The sequence below is a fragment of the Dioscorea cayenensis genome, chromosome 5 (genome assembly GCF_009730915.1).
Source record: "Dioscorea cayenensis subsp. rotundata cultivar TDr96_F1 chromosome 5, TDr96_F1_v2_PseudoChromosome.rev07_lg8_w22 25.fasta, whole genome shotgun sequence".
NCBI lineage: Eukaryota > Viridiplantae > Streptophyta > Magnoliopsida > Dioscoreales > Dioscoreaceae > Dioscorea > Dioscorea cayenensis.
This window is the reverse complement of record NC_052475.1, coordinates 4,181,184-4,194,867: the sequence shown is the minus strand read 5'-3', so window position 1 is coordinate 4,194,867 and position 13,684 is coordinate 4,181,184. Positions and strand designations below refer to the sequence as shown.

The window sequence follows — 13,684 nt, the reverse complement described above, 5'->3', positions numbered from 1 at the left end:
TCTTACCCGAGTCGGAAATGCTCGTAATTGCTTGCAGTCGTCCGCGGTGAAGAATCCTCGGCGTCGAGGGCGTTATGAGGCGTTTCGACTGGCGAATGGTTTGCTGTTGCGTGATTGCGGTCTAATTCATGTCCGAATAAGGAAGAAGGTTCGCGAAACATCTTTTTCAGATAGAGTGGTTGTCCGTAGGGAAGGGAGGGCGAGGAGGAGGAGGATGATGAGGGCGGCGAGGGTGGTTGTCCGTGGGAGGGTTCTTTACGGTTATTTATCGTGTGAATTCCATGAGCGGTGACTCTGCTACGTATCAGGAAAAAAAGTTAAAGCAGCGTGGTAGGCGTTGGTGATGAGACGAGCGGTGTTCGGAGGAATTATGTTCTGAGTGCGTAAATTTTTAATGATAGTCAGTTAATTCTTATGCACGGGATACTGCTACAACTACTTGCTTCATACTGTGCGCTGACGTGTCGGATCAAAGCGAAAAAGATCGTGAGTTTTCTACGAGAGCTTTGAGAATTTCTGCGTTAATATGAATAGTTATACGTGTAAGATAACGTTAGCGGAGATGAGAAGTATCAGCGGATATGACAATTATTAAACGTATTAGTAAAATATTTAAGCGTTAAGCCAATGGCAGCGAAAGGGTTAGCACTGATGATGTGATTTAGTGGCTTTCATTTCGCTTGATTTCGGTAAAATGGGATTTGTAACGTGGAGCCGCATTTGAAGTGAGCGGTGGGGAGTAAAAAGGAAGTATGGAAGCAATTGTGAGCTCAGGGGATGTCTGAGTAGGAGTGGGTTTTGGGAAGTTTTGAAAAATTACGATGGAGTGCTTGATGATTTCACTTGTGTCTATTATTATTTTGTGTTTGGCTTTCTATTTACTTTGGGAGGACCGGCACACATGCCATGGCTTGCTCTCCCACTCCAAAAACGGGGACCATCACATCCCACTCCTTGGATTTCATGGGATCTTATACTCCCATCTTGGGCCCCACATTTCCAAGCTCAAATGGCCCCACTCTACCTTTCCACCCTTATTTTTATATTATTATTAGTACTATTAAATCTTTTTATTAATAATAAAATCACGTATTTATAAAAAGACATAATTTCTTTTAAAAAGTCCTAAATTTGAGAATGCATTTGTTAAAAGAATTAATCATTGTCTTCAGAAAATTCAGTTCTTCAAAAAATTATAAAATTTCATTGAATAAAACTAATTATAAAATTAAATAGTCATATGAAAAATTAGATATTTATCCTTAAATTAGGATTCTTAAAAATATTAAAAAAATATAAAAATTAAAAATATAGTTGCAGTGGCCAGCAGTTCTCCCACCAACATTTTTACATACGGTGATACTTTTGGAACGGTGAGCAAAATTTTAAAAAAATTCTTATTCTTTTATTTGAGACATGTCTTCCTTCTAGTAAGTTGAAAAAAAATATTATTATGCTCTTCAAATGAGATGCTTGCAGCAGCCCTAGTTTGGTGGCAAAAAAATAAAAATAAAAAAACCTAAGCCTCAAACAAAAATCAAGTCCAAATATTACTATAATTTTTTTGAAATCCAAATTTAACAAAAAAAAACAAACTGTATCAATTGAAGGCTCTTTTGAACGAATAAGTATTGAAAACGAGAACTGACCCAAACCTCCTTTTCAATAGTAATTAGTAACAAAAAGAATCTAACAATTAGATAGTTTTAGTTCTTTCACTGGAACTTTGAAAATAAGGATTTCAAAGAATAAATATCACAAATACAACAGAGTTTTAAACAGACCCTCAAAAATTGAGAGAAAAAAACAAAAGATACTCAAAAGATGAACCTGGACAAGGCCTCATGATACACAAAACCTCTCAAGACAAAATTGAATTCTTAATCACCACATTACTGCAAGGTGCGAGGAGAGGAACGAAAAGATTTCGGCAAGCCTTGTTCTTCTGCTAGTCTAATCGGATGTATAACAACCCCATTTCTAGCTGTCGGAACACGACCCCATCTACCAAGTCGAGGTTCCTGAAACAAGTGCATCAAAGAAATAAGTATCCAGCTTGAATGTCAGTATATGAGCATCACAAGCATCCCTAACAAATTTGATCAGAGATTGGTTACAATGCCACAAAAATCAAATTTCAACACAAATTTACTGATGGAAAAACAAATAGGAATGACCTGTCCAACTCCTGCGACAAAGAAGCGCCCTGATTTTGCAAATGCAAGTGAATTTATGAATCCATCCTGTCATTCATGAACCATTGAAGAAAAATATATATGAACCCTGATGGTTTTACTTGTGCCACAATGGAATGGATATTGCACCAATCATAATAAAAGAGGACAGATGTAAATGAAACAATTGGAAATAAAAAGCAAAAACAAAATACAACCAGGATTTGAATCAGAAGAAATCTGAATTAAGTACATATACTTCATTGACTCTAAATTTCTACCACACCAAAACCTGATATACACAATTCATTGATCAATTGAAGAACATGTTGGGCTAAATCAAAACTGTATCACACCACGCATGCAGAGATAATCAGAAGGATTGTTTCAATTTGTGAAAACTTGGATCTCATGTTTCAAATAGGATTTGGCAATTTTCCCTCTCCAACTAAGTTTAATGAAGAAAAATGTCAAGGCATTCTAATGTTTCCTTTTGTAGCATGTCTATATTTGTGAAGCCTTCTCAAATAAAAGTTGCACTCTTCAAGCTTGTTGTTAAACAAAAGTTTCTCCGAATTCAGCAATTAACAATCAGGATTTTTTACCACAATGATAACACTGACTAGTCTTAAGAAAAATATGATGCTTCTATGGAAAATAAAAGACCTAGAGTCAAATACTCAAATATAAAAATCATGATTCGGTAAATTTCAATACCCAAAAGAACTTTACAATATTATTTCAATGTTTCAAAAAATCATACCAGGGGGCAATCAAATAAAGGTCGAAGGCCTTTATTATCATTTTCAATAGCCCATAAACGAATTAATCCATTTGCAGCTCCAGACACCGCAAGATCACTTCCTTTGCACACAGCAATGGAACTAACCCACGACTCTGCCAGAGAACATTTTTTTTCTTCAAGAATGCCATTTACTGCAATTAAAATGTTATTACACATAAGAAAAATCCAGAACTAGGCAATAATGATAAATCAGAGAATAGATGCATGTGCATATTTTAAAAGAAAAACCTAAAAATAAGTAACTTTTCATTTGAATTTGTACATAATGGATTATGAGTTTTATTAGTACTATCACCATGAATAAATATAACTCAATAACATTCTGACCTTTAATGCAACCATCAAGGATCACTTCCTTCTCATCTCTATTGGACTGGTAAGGAAGAGCATGAGCATTTTTTATTATGTGAATGGGCTTCTTATGTCTGCTACTCCAAAGTTCAATACTTCCGTCATCTGAGCCAGAGATAAATTCATTCCCATCAATAAAACAACAGCATTCTAAAGATGCTGCGGGTCCTCGAAAGACTAATTGTGATTCATCATGAACCTACATGACAAAGCAGAAAAGTTAATCATGAGTCCTTAAAGGGAGTAGTATCCAATACCATCAAGACAGAACAAAGAGTATAGAATAAAGAGTAATTAACATTTCGTTCATAGAAAAGGTACTAAAATCGTACATTTTCTAATTGGTAGGCTTTGGCAATAACTACACTTTTTGACTTGATCATCTCAAGTTTAAAAAATTATATACTATCACACCCACTTGGACTTTTGATATATTTTTCCAATAGGGCCCTTCATTTAAATAAATCAGTACTACACCATGACATTGTCAGTGTAAAGTAGATTACAGGCCGTATGCTACCTTCATCACATTCATTAACGTTATACTAGATTATGAAACTATGATTCTTATACCTTTTACACAGGCAGTTAATCATGTATCTCATGGTACGTGAGTAGGCAAACTTGGGCAAAGTTGTCTATCTATTGATCATATAAATATTAAACCTTAAATCAAGGAAGATTCAAACCAACAAACATTTTATGAAATCTTGTAAAAACTTATAGCAACCATTTTTTAAGGAATCCATCCAATACTTATAGGAATTACTGTCCACCATTCTTTAAGATGATATGGTCTTATAACACCCATACAATCATCATTATTAAATATGCTAAAACTCCTAATAATAACAATCAAGTTCTAACATATTTGCATGTGCCAACATATGAAACATAAGCCACATTAAATGCAACATTGTATTTATCATTGAGGATTAGAGAACTAGTCCACAAGTAAAGGAAAATGAATCCAAACTATTCTAAAGGTGTATACATTTGTTGAAATGGTCATTTACAAGAGAATCCATGAGATGAAATAGATGAATAACCAATTAAGAATGTAACCAAAAGAAAATAATCGTAGCAAGCTTCAAAAAACTTTCATTAGCATTAAGGTCATTTTGTAAATGAACTAAGAAAATATAAGATAAATCTTGTACCGTCTTCAATATGCACACAAAATAAAAATGAATAGGCAACTAATATCAATGATAAAATCAAATTCATTTTGCTAAAAATCCTAAAGAAAATTTCATGACATCAAGTGAAATTCAAACCAACAAGCATATCAATGGTATTAAACATATAAATAAACCTTAAATCAAGGGAAATTCAAACCAACAAGCATGTTATGAAATTTTGTAAAAACTAAAAATTATGAGAATTCCACACAATATTATCTTGACCTTCAAAGAAGGAAATAAACAAAATAACACTCTATAGATCAACCAAATTATGCTTATTAGCTCAGCAATTATACACTTACGTGTATATATATATAAATATTGAGATATACCTTCCACATTCGTAATGTTCGATCTCGACCCACAGTCAAAAGGCGTTCATCATCCAGCTTTCCAAGACAGTCAACTGTAAGCACTTCACTTTGATGACCAAATAAATTGTTGATGTGACTCCTGTCTTCCACATCCCAAAGTTTCATCGTCCGGTCAAATGAACCAGAGAAAAGCTGTGATGTACCAGGTTGAAACACCAAACAAGAGACAGGTGCTAAATGACCAGGAAATGCCTGTTATGAAAAGAAAGGAATGTGTTTCAATGTCAACATAAATATGATGAAACATTGTTGTTTGGGTCATAGATTTGCAAAATTTTGAAGAAAGCTATGAAGATAAACAATGAAGATTAGAGAATTAGGCACAACTGATAATAGCACACATATAAAGATGGCCACAAATCACCAAAGTAATAGAACATATATTTAATCACTATCTTATATCAGAACATAAGTCATTCTAACCAAAAAGAAAGAACAGAAGACAAACCTGAATATGCTCCCGCGCACGAGTGTCCCACAAATGGACATGACGGTCAAATCCACCAGTCACTAAGTATCGCCCGTCAGTGCTGACAGCCAATGCCAACACCTGCTTACTTCGTTTCAAAGATGGATTTTGATGAGGTTTTGCATGATGTGAGATAAGTACTTCTTCGCTTGGCCATGTATACTTCTCACTTTTCCCACTTTCCACATCCCATTGCATGATGGTTCCGTCTTTAGAAGCGGAAAACCCCCTTGCCTCATCCACGGTCAAAGCCACAGCAGTAACAGATTGCCGATGCTTCACTATATACCGGAACTGTTCTGGATCTTCTGGCTTTTGCACTCTACAATTTTCAACGCATTCTAGATAGACATCAGATCATCCCCTACCCATAAACTAAAAAACAATAAAAAACACAACAATTTCAAATCAGAGGACCATCTAATGAGGCTAAGGAGTTAGGCCCATGCTTTATTTATTTTCCAACGAAAAAGATATAGGTCTAAAATAACCATAAAATTAGACATACAAGAACAAGCAAGTCAAAATCTCGTCCTTGCCATACATAATCAGATCAATTCCTCATTGCATAGCATTACATTCCAATCATATATTCCATCATTGACATTATTATCTGCATGATTCACCATCAGCTTGCAGCTTGATTGATCATCATATGAATCCGATGTCATTCATTCCTTTTATTTTAATAAAAAACATTATAAAATATTAATTATGTGAATTTGATGTAAAATCTCAATTTTCAAAATATATCATTAACAAATTATTATTATTATTATTATTTAACAAGGGCGAGTTTTATATGATATTTGCGCAATATCATAGAGTACTAAATTAACAAGTTTCAATCCTTAAATTGTCCACTCATTATTTTAATGAGATATCATTAGACTAGCAATTGTTTTAATAAATTAACAAATTAATGGAACAGCAAAGTTTTGAAATCTTATTAGTTTTATATTTCAAATTTTATTTTTCTAAAATTTTTAGATGATAGCAAATATCATGATGAAATCTTCAGAAATAATTGTCTTATTTAAAAATTTTATTCTATTTTTCATAATTGACAACATCCCCAAAATGTTTAGGTTTTCTTACATTTATGAGAAGTTTAAAAATTAACCAATTAATTATATATATAGCGGAAGATATGATCATTATTTTTTAAAATTTCATGTCAAAGTATTATGTCACTCTAAAAATTAATCAACGTGTCTACAAGAAACAAATACAAGATTGCAGAGTAATCAAAACCAACCAAAAACAAAAACCATTTTTTTTTTTTTTGTGGGAGGAAAACAGAACCACATATTTGGAAGAAAAACATAAGAATCAATATTAGATGTTTTTTTTTTAAAAAAAAATCACTGTTTCAAATTACCTTGAAGCAATTAATCTCCGAATACGGCCGCTGTCCTGAAGCTGATCTTTGAGCAGCTTCTCAGCAACCAAAGAATCTCTGCGTCCATCCTTATCCTCTCTTCCCTCCTCTTCATTCCCCTCATCCTCATCCCTCTGCGTCAGAGCCCGCACCTTCTGCAAATACTCCTTCGCGATCCTATACCGCACCTCATCAGCCGTCTCCTCCGGGGCCTCTTCCTTCTCCTCCTCACTTACTTCCCGATCGTCATCGCTTGATACACCCTCAATCTCCTCGTCCTCACCTCTGCGCCGCCGCTTGGGGTCCGATTCGAAGAAGGGATCATCATCGTTGTCAAGTAACACACGGGGTTTCCTCTTGGCGGCCTTAGAGCGGTAGTGCTTCATGGCTGAGAACCCTTGTGGAGAAGAAGCGGCGTGGGAGAGTAGACCAACTGAGATTTTTTTTTTAGGGTTTTGGTGGCCGCGCGGGAGATACCAACTGAGATTTTTAGGGTTTTGGAGGCGGCGCGGGAGAGACCATGTGTCCGTATTTAATGGCTCACACTTTTATTTTTGGGATCAAATTAAATAATAATTTTGTCTCATTATTGTGTGTATGTGTAGTTAGTATATCTCATGAGTCAGCAGGAGTTGGATATCTGACCCAAATTAAAAAGATCTAATTTTATGTATTTATTTATTTATTTATTTATTTTGACGAAGTGGTGATATGGGTTGGATACCTTACCCAAATTTTTTTAAAAAAAATTTTAATTAAATGACCTAAATTTATTTATTTATTTATTTTGATAATGTGGTGACAAGCGATTTTAGTTATATAATAATTCATCATGTATAATGTGAGATTTGAACACATGATCTCATAAATTTAACATTTTTTTTTTGTTAATTTTTTCTTTTCTTATTTTCCTTAAGGTTTTCTTTTGAATAAGTAAATTGATATATTTATATTTTTATAAATCTTGTAGATATTGATTGGCTAAATATACATGCATATGTATACATACCTAAAATATAGATCTTATGCATATTTAAAATCTACTTTTAAATAAATTCTATACATAACTATAAAAAGTTATGAAAAACTTGTGCATAAATTTTGATAAAGAAACATATATAAATATATATATATACATATTGATTTTAAAAACATATATATACTTTTTTAAATATATATATATATATATATTTAATATATATCTCCTAATTACTTTTTCTATACCATAACTCAAATATTTGAGAGAATATACATTTTTAAGTCATTACATGCATATGTGAAATAACCAAAACGAAATTATTCTACAAATTTTCAATCCTGGAATCTTTCACTTATTAATGTCAACTATTAATTCATTTGTTGCAAAGAATGCCAGTTTACAGTCTCAGACATGCTTTATGTACCTGCACATATAAAACATGATATCAATCTGCAAACAATATGCTGAACTCACAGGCTCTATTTTCCTTTTCCAGTATAGCTTCCAGGTGAGCTTAGGAATCACCAGTAATTTTCTTCAGCACCCGCCTCGATCTTATTTATTTGTCATCGGCAAGGTCTTTTCGGAACTATGATGGTTTGGTTTCTGTTACATTGATACGGCAGATACCGCATCCACAAAGGCTCAAAACTCAGGGATGGAGCTTCCACGACTACAATCAAAACCGATGAAGGTTCCACAGAACAAAATTCACACAATGGACCTGAAACGGAAGATTAGAGAGATTCAGTATAGATGAGCTTGGTCAATTGATAATTACCCATGAGCACTCAATACAGTCAATTTTTTAACATCAAGAAGCAATCAAACTGCTAAACCATAAAGAAAATGCATGTTACAAACCGAATACCATTCACAGTTGAAGTTCATTAGATGGCATATGCTGTTCTTTCCGTTTCAGAGTAAACACACAACTTGTCAACAAATAAATCAGTGCTACGAGAAACCATGAATGATTCAAAGAAAAAAAATAAGATTTTAGTGTAATTTATGTGAGCTTAGGTTTGGCTATCATAGTGTTGTCCTGTGAAAAAGATAGTTCAACACAATCATACAGGGGGAAAAATGTGAAATTGCAAATATTCATCAATTAAGATTATCACATGCTCAAAATTCTTACTTTGGGAGCATTGAAAATATTTCTGAATAGAAACTTAAAGCAAAGAAATTAATTAATGAGGTAGAGTGAAACAAGAAAGGCATCATGAAACATACAGCACATAAAGGTCTTAAAACAAAAGGTGTTTGAAGAAAAAATATTGTCCCAGAAGGCATCATGCTGTCATCATACCTTTTCCATGTGGAATTTGGATTTCAAATTGCACACTGAGGGTGAATAGATCTCCATTTGAAGTTAAAAAAATCTTCAAGGGATAATACACACCTTGCAGATGGAAATTCCCAACTATCTGAAAATATTTGTCCAAAAAGAATGAAGCAATTAATACCTTTACATCATATGAATGTGAGTAACAAAAGACAAAAATTGACCCGCTATCAAGTCGAGGCACTTCCTGTGTCTTCTTCACTTTTGTTGTTATTAATGCTGAAGGTAACTAACAAAATGTCTTAAGGCAAACTAAGGCAGTTTGAATTCAATGGTTAACATTTACAGGCTAAGCTTTGAGAGAATTCCATATGTGTGATGTTCAGCAAGAACATGATGAATTTCAGCAAGACTTAGCGATGTGAGAACAAGCTTAGTAATGCTGAGGGAATCAAACATCAAAGTACAACATGCATAGACCAGTTAAGCTAGAGTGAAATTAGTTTCAGCAATGGGCAAAGGTTGACTCAGTAATAGCTTACCTTGCTCCATTGAAGAATGGACCTTTTTTTGCAGCAAAAACTTCTGAAAAGGCTTTTTGGAGTGCTCCTTTTGCAACTTTATATATTGCTGCAGATGTAGCTCCCTCCTCAGCAAACCTAATAGCATCACGACAAAGATCGTTGCAACGCCATGACAAAGCTTTTCTGCAATTACTTTGAACCATAGCGCAATGTTCGTAGGACAAAATGTTACTTTTTGCATTCTTGGTCCACCGTCTCAAAATATATTCTTCGGGAAGGGTCACAAGACCAACTGCTAATGAAACTCTAAAGATATGCTGACATAGAATACCGGAATACTCAAACATGCAGCAGCTACAAAAGATTTTCTTATCAGAAGAATTATAGGTGACCAAGTATATTCTGCTAGAATCCTGAATTCTTGCAACACGGAACTTGCTGATTACACCATCCTCAATTTTATCCATTAGAAAACCAGAAGATTCAACAAGTTCCTCCTGAAATAAATCAAATATTGCTCTAGTGTAGATGTCAGATGCCTGCTTCTCCAATGGTGACGGAGTTTTCAAAACAGGTCTAGTGTGACTGCCAGCAATATCTGCTTGAACTTCCCCTTCATACTGTCCTGCCATGGCCTTATCAAACTGAGTAACAAGATCTCGCAATGTGGTCGTTGTGATAGAATGCCTTAGGAAGAATTTGTGCATGGTTTCAATCTTTGGAGGTGCAGAAATTTCAGCAAAGAATATGTTTCTAAAGTAAACTGGAACCCATTTTTCACGAATAGCATATAATGCTCGCAACCACCCGTTCAAGTCCAGGTTATGTTTTCCTACCAACAACTTCCAACCTGATTCGAACTCCTCAATACTTTCAGACTCATTAACACATTTCTTGAACTCACCTTTAAATGAAGGATTTGCAGAATAAACAGTTGCTAGCTTCTCCTTGCATTTGTGAAAGATGTCACGCTTGCAAAATCGATGGCGTACAGTAGGGAACACCTTGAAAGATGCAGCTGCCATGGCCTCATTGTTTGCAGTTACAAATGACACTGGACGGCGCCCACTCATCAATGCAAGCCATGTTTCAAATAACCAAGTGAATGAAGCTTCACTCTCATCCGTCATAAAGGCACACCCAAAAACAATAAGCTGTCTATGATGGTTTACACCAGTGAAGGCAGCCAATGGCACAACACGCTTATTCCTCTTGCAAGTCATATCAAAAACAACAGCATCGCCAAAGTAGCTGTAAGCCATCCTTGCCCTGGCATCAGCCCAGAAAAGATTAGCCACACAGTTGTTCCTATCGACTTGAACAGAATAAAAAAAGGCAGGATTGTCAGCCTGCATCTTCTTGAAATATTCCAACAAGCTCTGCGCAACACCTCCACCAGCACCTAATCCATTCTGCTGTGATTCAACATTAGCACTGTTCATAATGAGTTCCCAAGGCTTCTTAGCAAGCTTCTTCTGTAAGGATGGTGATGCTTTAGGTGCTATTCCAAGTGGGTGGCAATGCTCAAGAACACATCTTGACACAGCCCATTTGCCATTCTCACGGCGGTTGACCTGAAGCATAGCCTTGCACCCCTCACGAGATGATACCCGGTTACGACGCTTCTTGCTGAGATCAAAGGGGTCCTTTTTAGAAGGTCGACCCTGGCGTGAGCACACAAATCGCCGCATAATAACAGTGTCATCCACCCGGGAAGTGAAGGACTTGCTGTTGCGCACCCCAAAGCCAATTCTCGCAGCATAAGCCGAATAGAATGCTCGGGACTCCTCAGGGGAATCAAATTCCATGCCAAGAACTGGCTCCTGATGATCACCAGTGCTAACAGAGGCAATCTGAGTATCTGAATCCATTGCCACTCCCATTCCCTTCTCTTGCTCTTCTACTAAAGATTCAGGAGGGGCAGACACCAACAGTGACTCCGTTTCCAAATGCGATTCTTGCGAATGAATAGGCATCAAGGGATCCACATCACTCTCATGTGGAATTTCAAAACCTAAAGTTGGTCCTAGGGTTGTCATGCTATCCATAATCAAGCTTCAAATTGACAAAGATTCAACCTTTTTATGATCAAAACTACTCCTTTACCTAGAAAAACCACAAAAATCTATACAAAAATCAAAGAATTGATCCACAAACCTCTAAAATCCAAATCTAGCAAGCAAATAATAGAAAATTACGACAATTTTAAGAAAAGAACAAAAGAGGAAACAGATGAAAACTCACAGGTTCTTCCTTCTGTACAAATTTAGATCCAAACAGAGAAAAATTCCAATCTAATTGTCAAAAATTCCACTTTCCGATGGTTTCAAACCCTAACCCGTCCGCGAGAGCGCTGGGATTAGCTCATCACTTGAGCCGCCGCCATCGATTAACTAACGAGAACCGGCAACCCTTGGCTCAGGAATTCGTTAATCTTGACCGTTCAATTTATGTCGTCCTTATTTGGATGGCTCAGATTGATGGGCACTCGAAACTGTTGAAGTCCCGCAGGTATATAAGCAATCTAGTATTTAACAAAAGAAGAAACCCCATAATAATAATTCCCAAAAGAATTTTATAAAAAAAAATCACATAAAATAAAAGTAATATACAGGTAGAATACCCTAATTGATCTCTGTATTATTTGAAATGTATCTCTTTAGTCCCTCTCGTTTTATTTGTCCTTACTATATCCTTTTATTATTCAAATAGTTAAAATCAAGTCCCTGACGTGACAGCGTATATTTGAGAGTTGACATGCATATAAAAATATATTATATTATAAAATATAATATAATATATTTTTTCAAAAAAAAAAAGTTTTTAAGGCAAGATAAAAAAAAATTTGGATGGAGACCTCAACCTTTCTAGCATCACCACCACCACTTAAGAAATCTCAAACCAAATAGATTCCGAGATCCTCATCGACTTCTACCCACGTTTCCGAATATACAAGAGCAGCCGAGTTGAGCGTTTCTCCCGCACCACCACCGTCTCCCCCGACCTCGACCCTTCCACCGGCGTCCTCTCCAAAGAACTTCTTCTTTTCCCCTCTCTTCCTCCCTCCTCATCCTCAACTTCACTCTCTCCCCATCATTCTCTACTTCCACGGCGGCGGCTTCTGCATTGAATCCACCACCTCCCTCTCCTCCGCCACCACCGTCCTCATCCTCTCCGTCGACTACCGCCGTGCTCCTGAACACCTTCTCCCTACTGCCTACTCTAACTCCTGGCAAACTCTCCAATGGCTCACTTCCTCCCCTCAAGAAGAATGGCTCACCACCTATGCTGACTTCACTCGTTTTTTCCTCACCGGAGACAGTGCCGGAGCTAATATAGTTCACCAGCTAGCTTTAAGAGCTACCAGAGAGAAGCTTTGTGGAGGTCCTCATGGTTCCCCGAAGCTCCGAGGAGCAATGCTTATCCACCCTTACTTTTGAGGGTCAACTTTTGTGGGGAATGAGACTAGGGATGAGTTGGCAAGGTGAGTTGAGTGGCTTTGGAAAATGACAGCCTCCCTGGAGATGGGGCTTGATCATCCTTGTTTTAATCCCTTAGCTGATGGTGAGCCGCCGTTTGCTGGACTGAGTTGGCGATGTCTAATATGTTTTTAATAATATAATATATTTTTAAATGCCATGTTAGCCTCTCAATGGACGGAAAATTGAACTTCCATTACTCAAGGGATTTGATTTTACTCATTCAAATAATATAGGGACTTTGCAAGGACAAATAAAATAAGAGGGATCAAAGGGTCACATTTAAGATAATATAGGGATCAATTAGGGTATTCTACCTAATATATAATATTGAAGAAACGATAATCTAGGTACGTCCCTAGATTACTGTTATAATCACAACCGTTGGATCATCATCTAACATCTATTTGTTTTATATAGGAATTGTACACATTTTACTGTTCACACATTTTGAACTGTTCATGATAATCGTAGCCATTGAATTACCATTCAACGGCTATTGTGGTCGTTCCTAGATTACTTATCCTCTTATATTAACATATAATTAATGTAGTAATTAGTTTGTAAAACTATATAACATTTTTTTCAATTGAATTGGTAACAATAAATAAGAGAAAACCTGGTATTCAAATCCATCCCATTAATAGGACACAAACACCCTATATAAGAGACCTAA

At 35.9% G+C, this 13,684-nt stretch overlaps 3 protein-coding genes across 4 annotated transcripts; 1 reads left to right on the top strand and 2 right to left on the bottom strand.

Moving 5' to 3' along the window:
* Nucleotides 1–1,719: 1,719 nt before the first annotated feature.
* Nucleotides 1,720–7,269, bottom strand: LOC120260533 (U3 snoRNP-associated protein-like YAOH). The gene is made up of 7 exons (XM_039268022.1): nucleotides 6,739–7,269; nucleotides 5,337–5,679; nucleotides 4,847–5,080; nucleotides 3,307–3,529; nucleotides 2,938–3,110; nucleotides 2,178–2,243; nucleotides 1,720–2,021 (listed from the first exon to the last, which is right to left on the bottom strand). Exons 1-7 carry the CDS (start codon nucleotides 7,122–7,124, stop codon nucleotides 1,893–1,895), a joined length of 1,554 nt encoding a protein of 517 aa, XP_039123956.1. The 5' UTR covers nucleotides 7,125–7,269; the 3' UTR covers nucleotides 1,720–1,892.
* A 681-nt stretch (nucleotides 7,270–7,950) lies between these two features.
* Nucleotides 7,951–12,073, bottom strand: LOC120260532 (protein FAR1-RELATED SEQUENCE 5-like). 2 transcript variants are annotated; one of them, XM_039268021.1, is made up of 4 exons: nucleotides 11,774–12,073; nucleotides 9,548–11,654; nucleotides 9,030–9,147; nucleotides 7,951–8,441 (listed from the first exon to the last, which is right to left on the bottom strand). In XM_039268021.1, the coding sequence occupies exons 2-3, from the start codon at nucleotides 11,575–11,577 to the stop codon at nucleotides 9,144–9,146; spliced, it is 2,034 nt and encodes a 677-aa protein (XP_039123955.1). In that variant the 5' UTR covers nucleotides 11,578–11,654; nucleotides 11,774–12,073; the 3' UTR covers nucleotides 7,951–8,441; nucleotides 9,030–9,143. The 2 variants fall into 2 exon arrangements, with proteins under 2 accessions (XP_039123955.1, XP_039123954.1); XM_039268020.1 differs by having other exon boundaries at nucleotides 9,548–11,635.
* LOC120259889 (probable carboxylesterase 12) lies at nucleotides 11,850–13,108 on the top strand. Its single transcript, XM_039267349.1, has 2 exons — nucleotides 11,850–12,056; nucleotides 12,439–13,108. Exons 1-2 carry the CDS (start codon nucleotides 11,850–11,852, stop codon nucleotides 12,967–12,969), a joined length of 738 nt encoding a protein of 245 aa, XP_039123283.1. The 3' UTR covers nucleotides 12,970–13,108.
* The last annotated feature ends 576 nt before the right edge of the window (nucleotides 13,109–13,684 follow it).

Coding starts and splice junctions, on each gene's coding strand:
- LOC120260533 (XM_039268022.1), bottom strand. CDS start 7,124: ATGAAGCACTACCGCTCTAAGGCCGCCAAGAGGAAACCCCGTGTGTTA. Junction 3,111..3,306: donor CCTTGATGGTTGCATTAAAG/GTCAGAATGTTA, acceptor TTTTAATTGCAG/TAAATGGCATTCTTGAAGAA. Junction 2,022..2,177: donor TTGTCGCAGGAGTTGGACAG/GTCATTCCTATT, acceptor CACTTGTTTCAG/GAACCTCGACTTGGTAGATG.
- LOC120260532 (XM_039268021.1), bottom strand. CDS start 11,577: ATGGATAGCATGACAACCCTAGGACCAACTTTAGGTTTTGAAATTCCA.
- LOC120259889 (XM_039267349.1), top strand. CDS start 11,850: ATGGTTTCAAACCCTAACCCGTCCGCGAGAGCGCTGGGATTAGCTCAT. Junction 12,057..12,438: donor GCAGGTATATAAGCAATCTA/GTATTTAACAAA, acceptor CAAACCAAATAG/ATTCCGAGATCCTCATCGAC.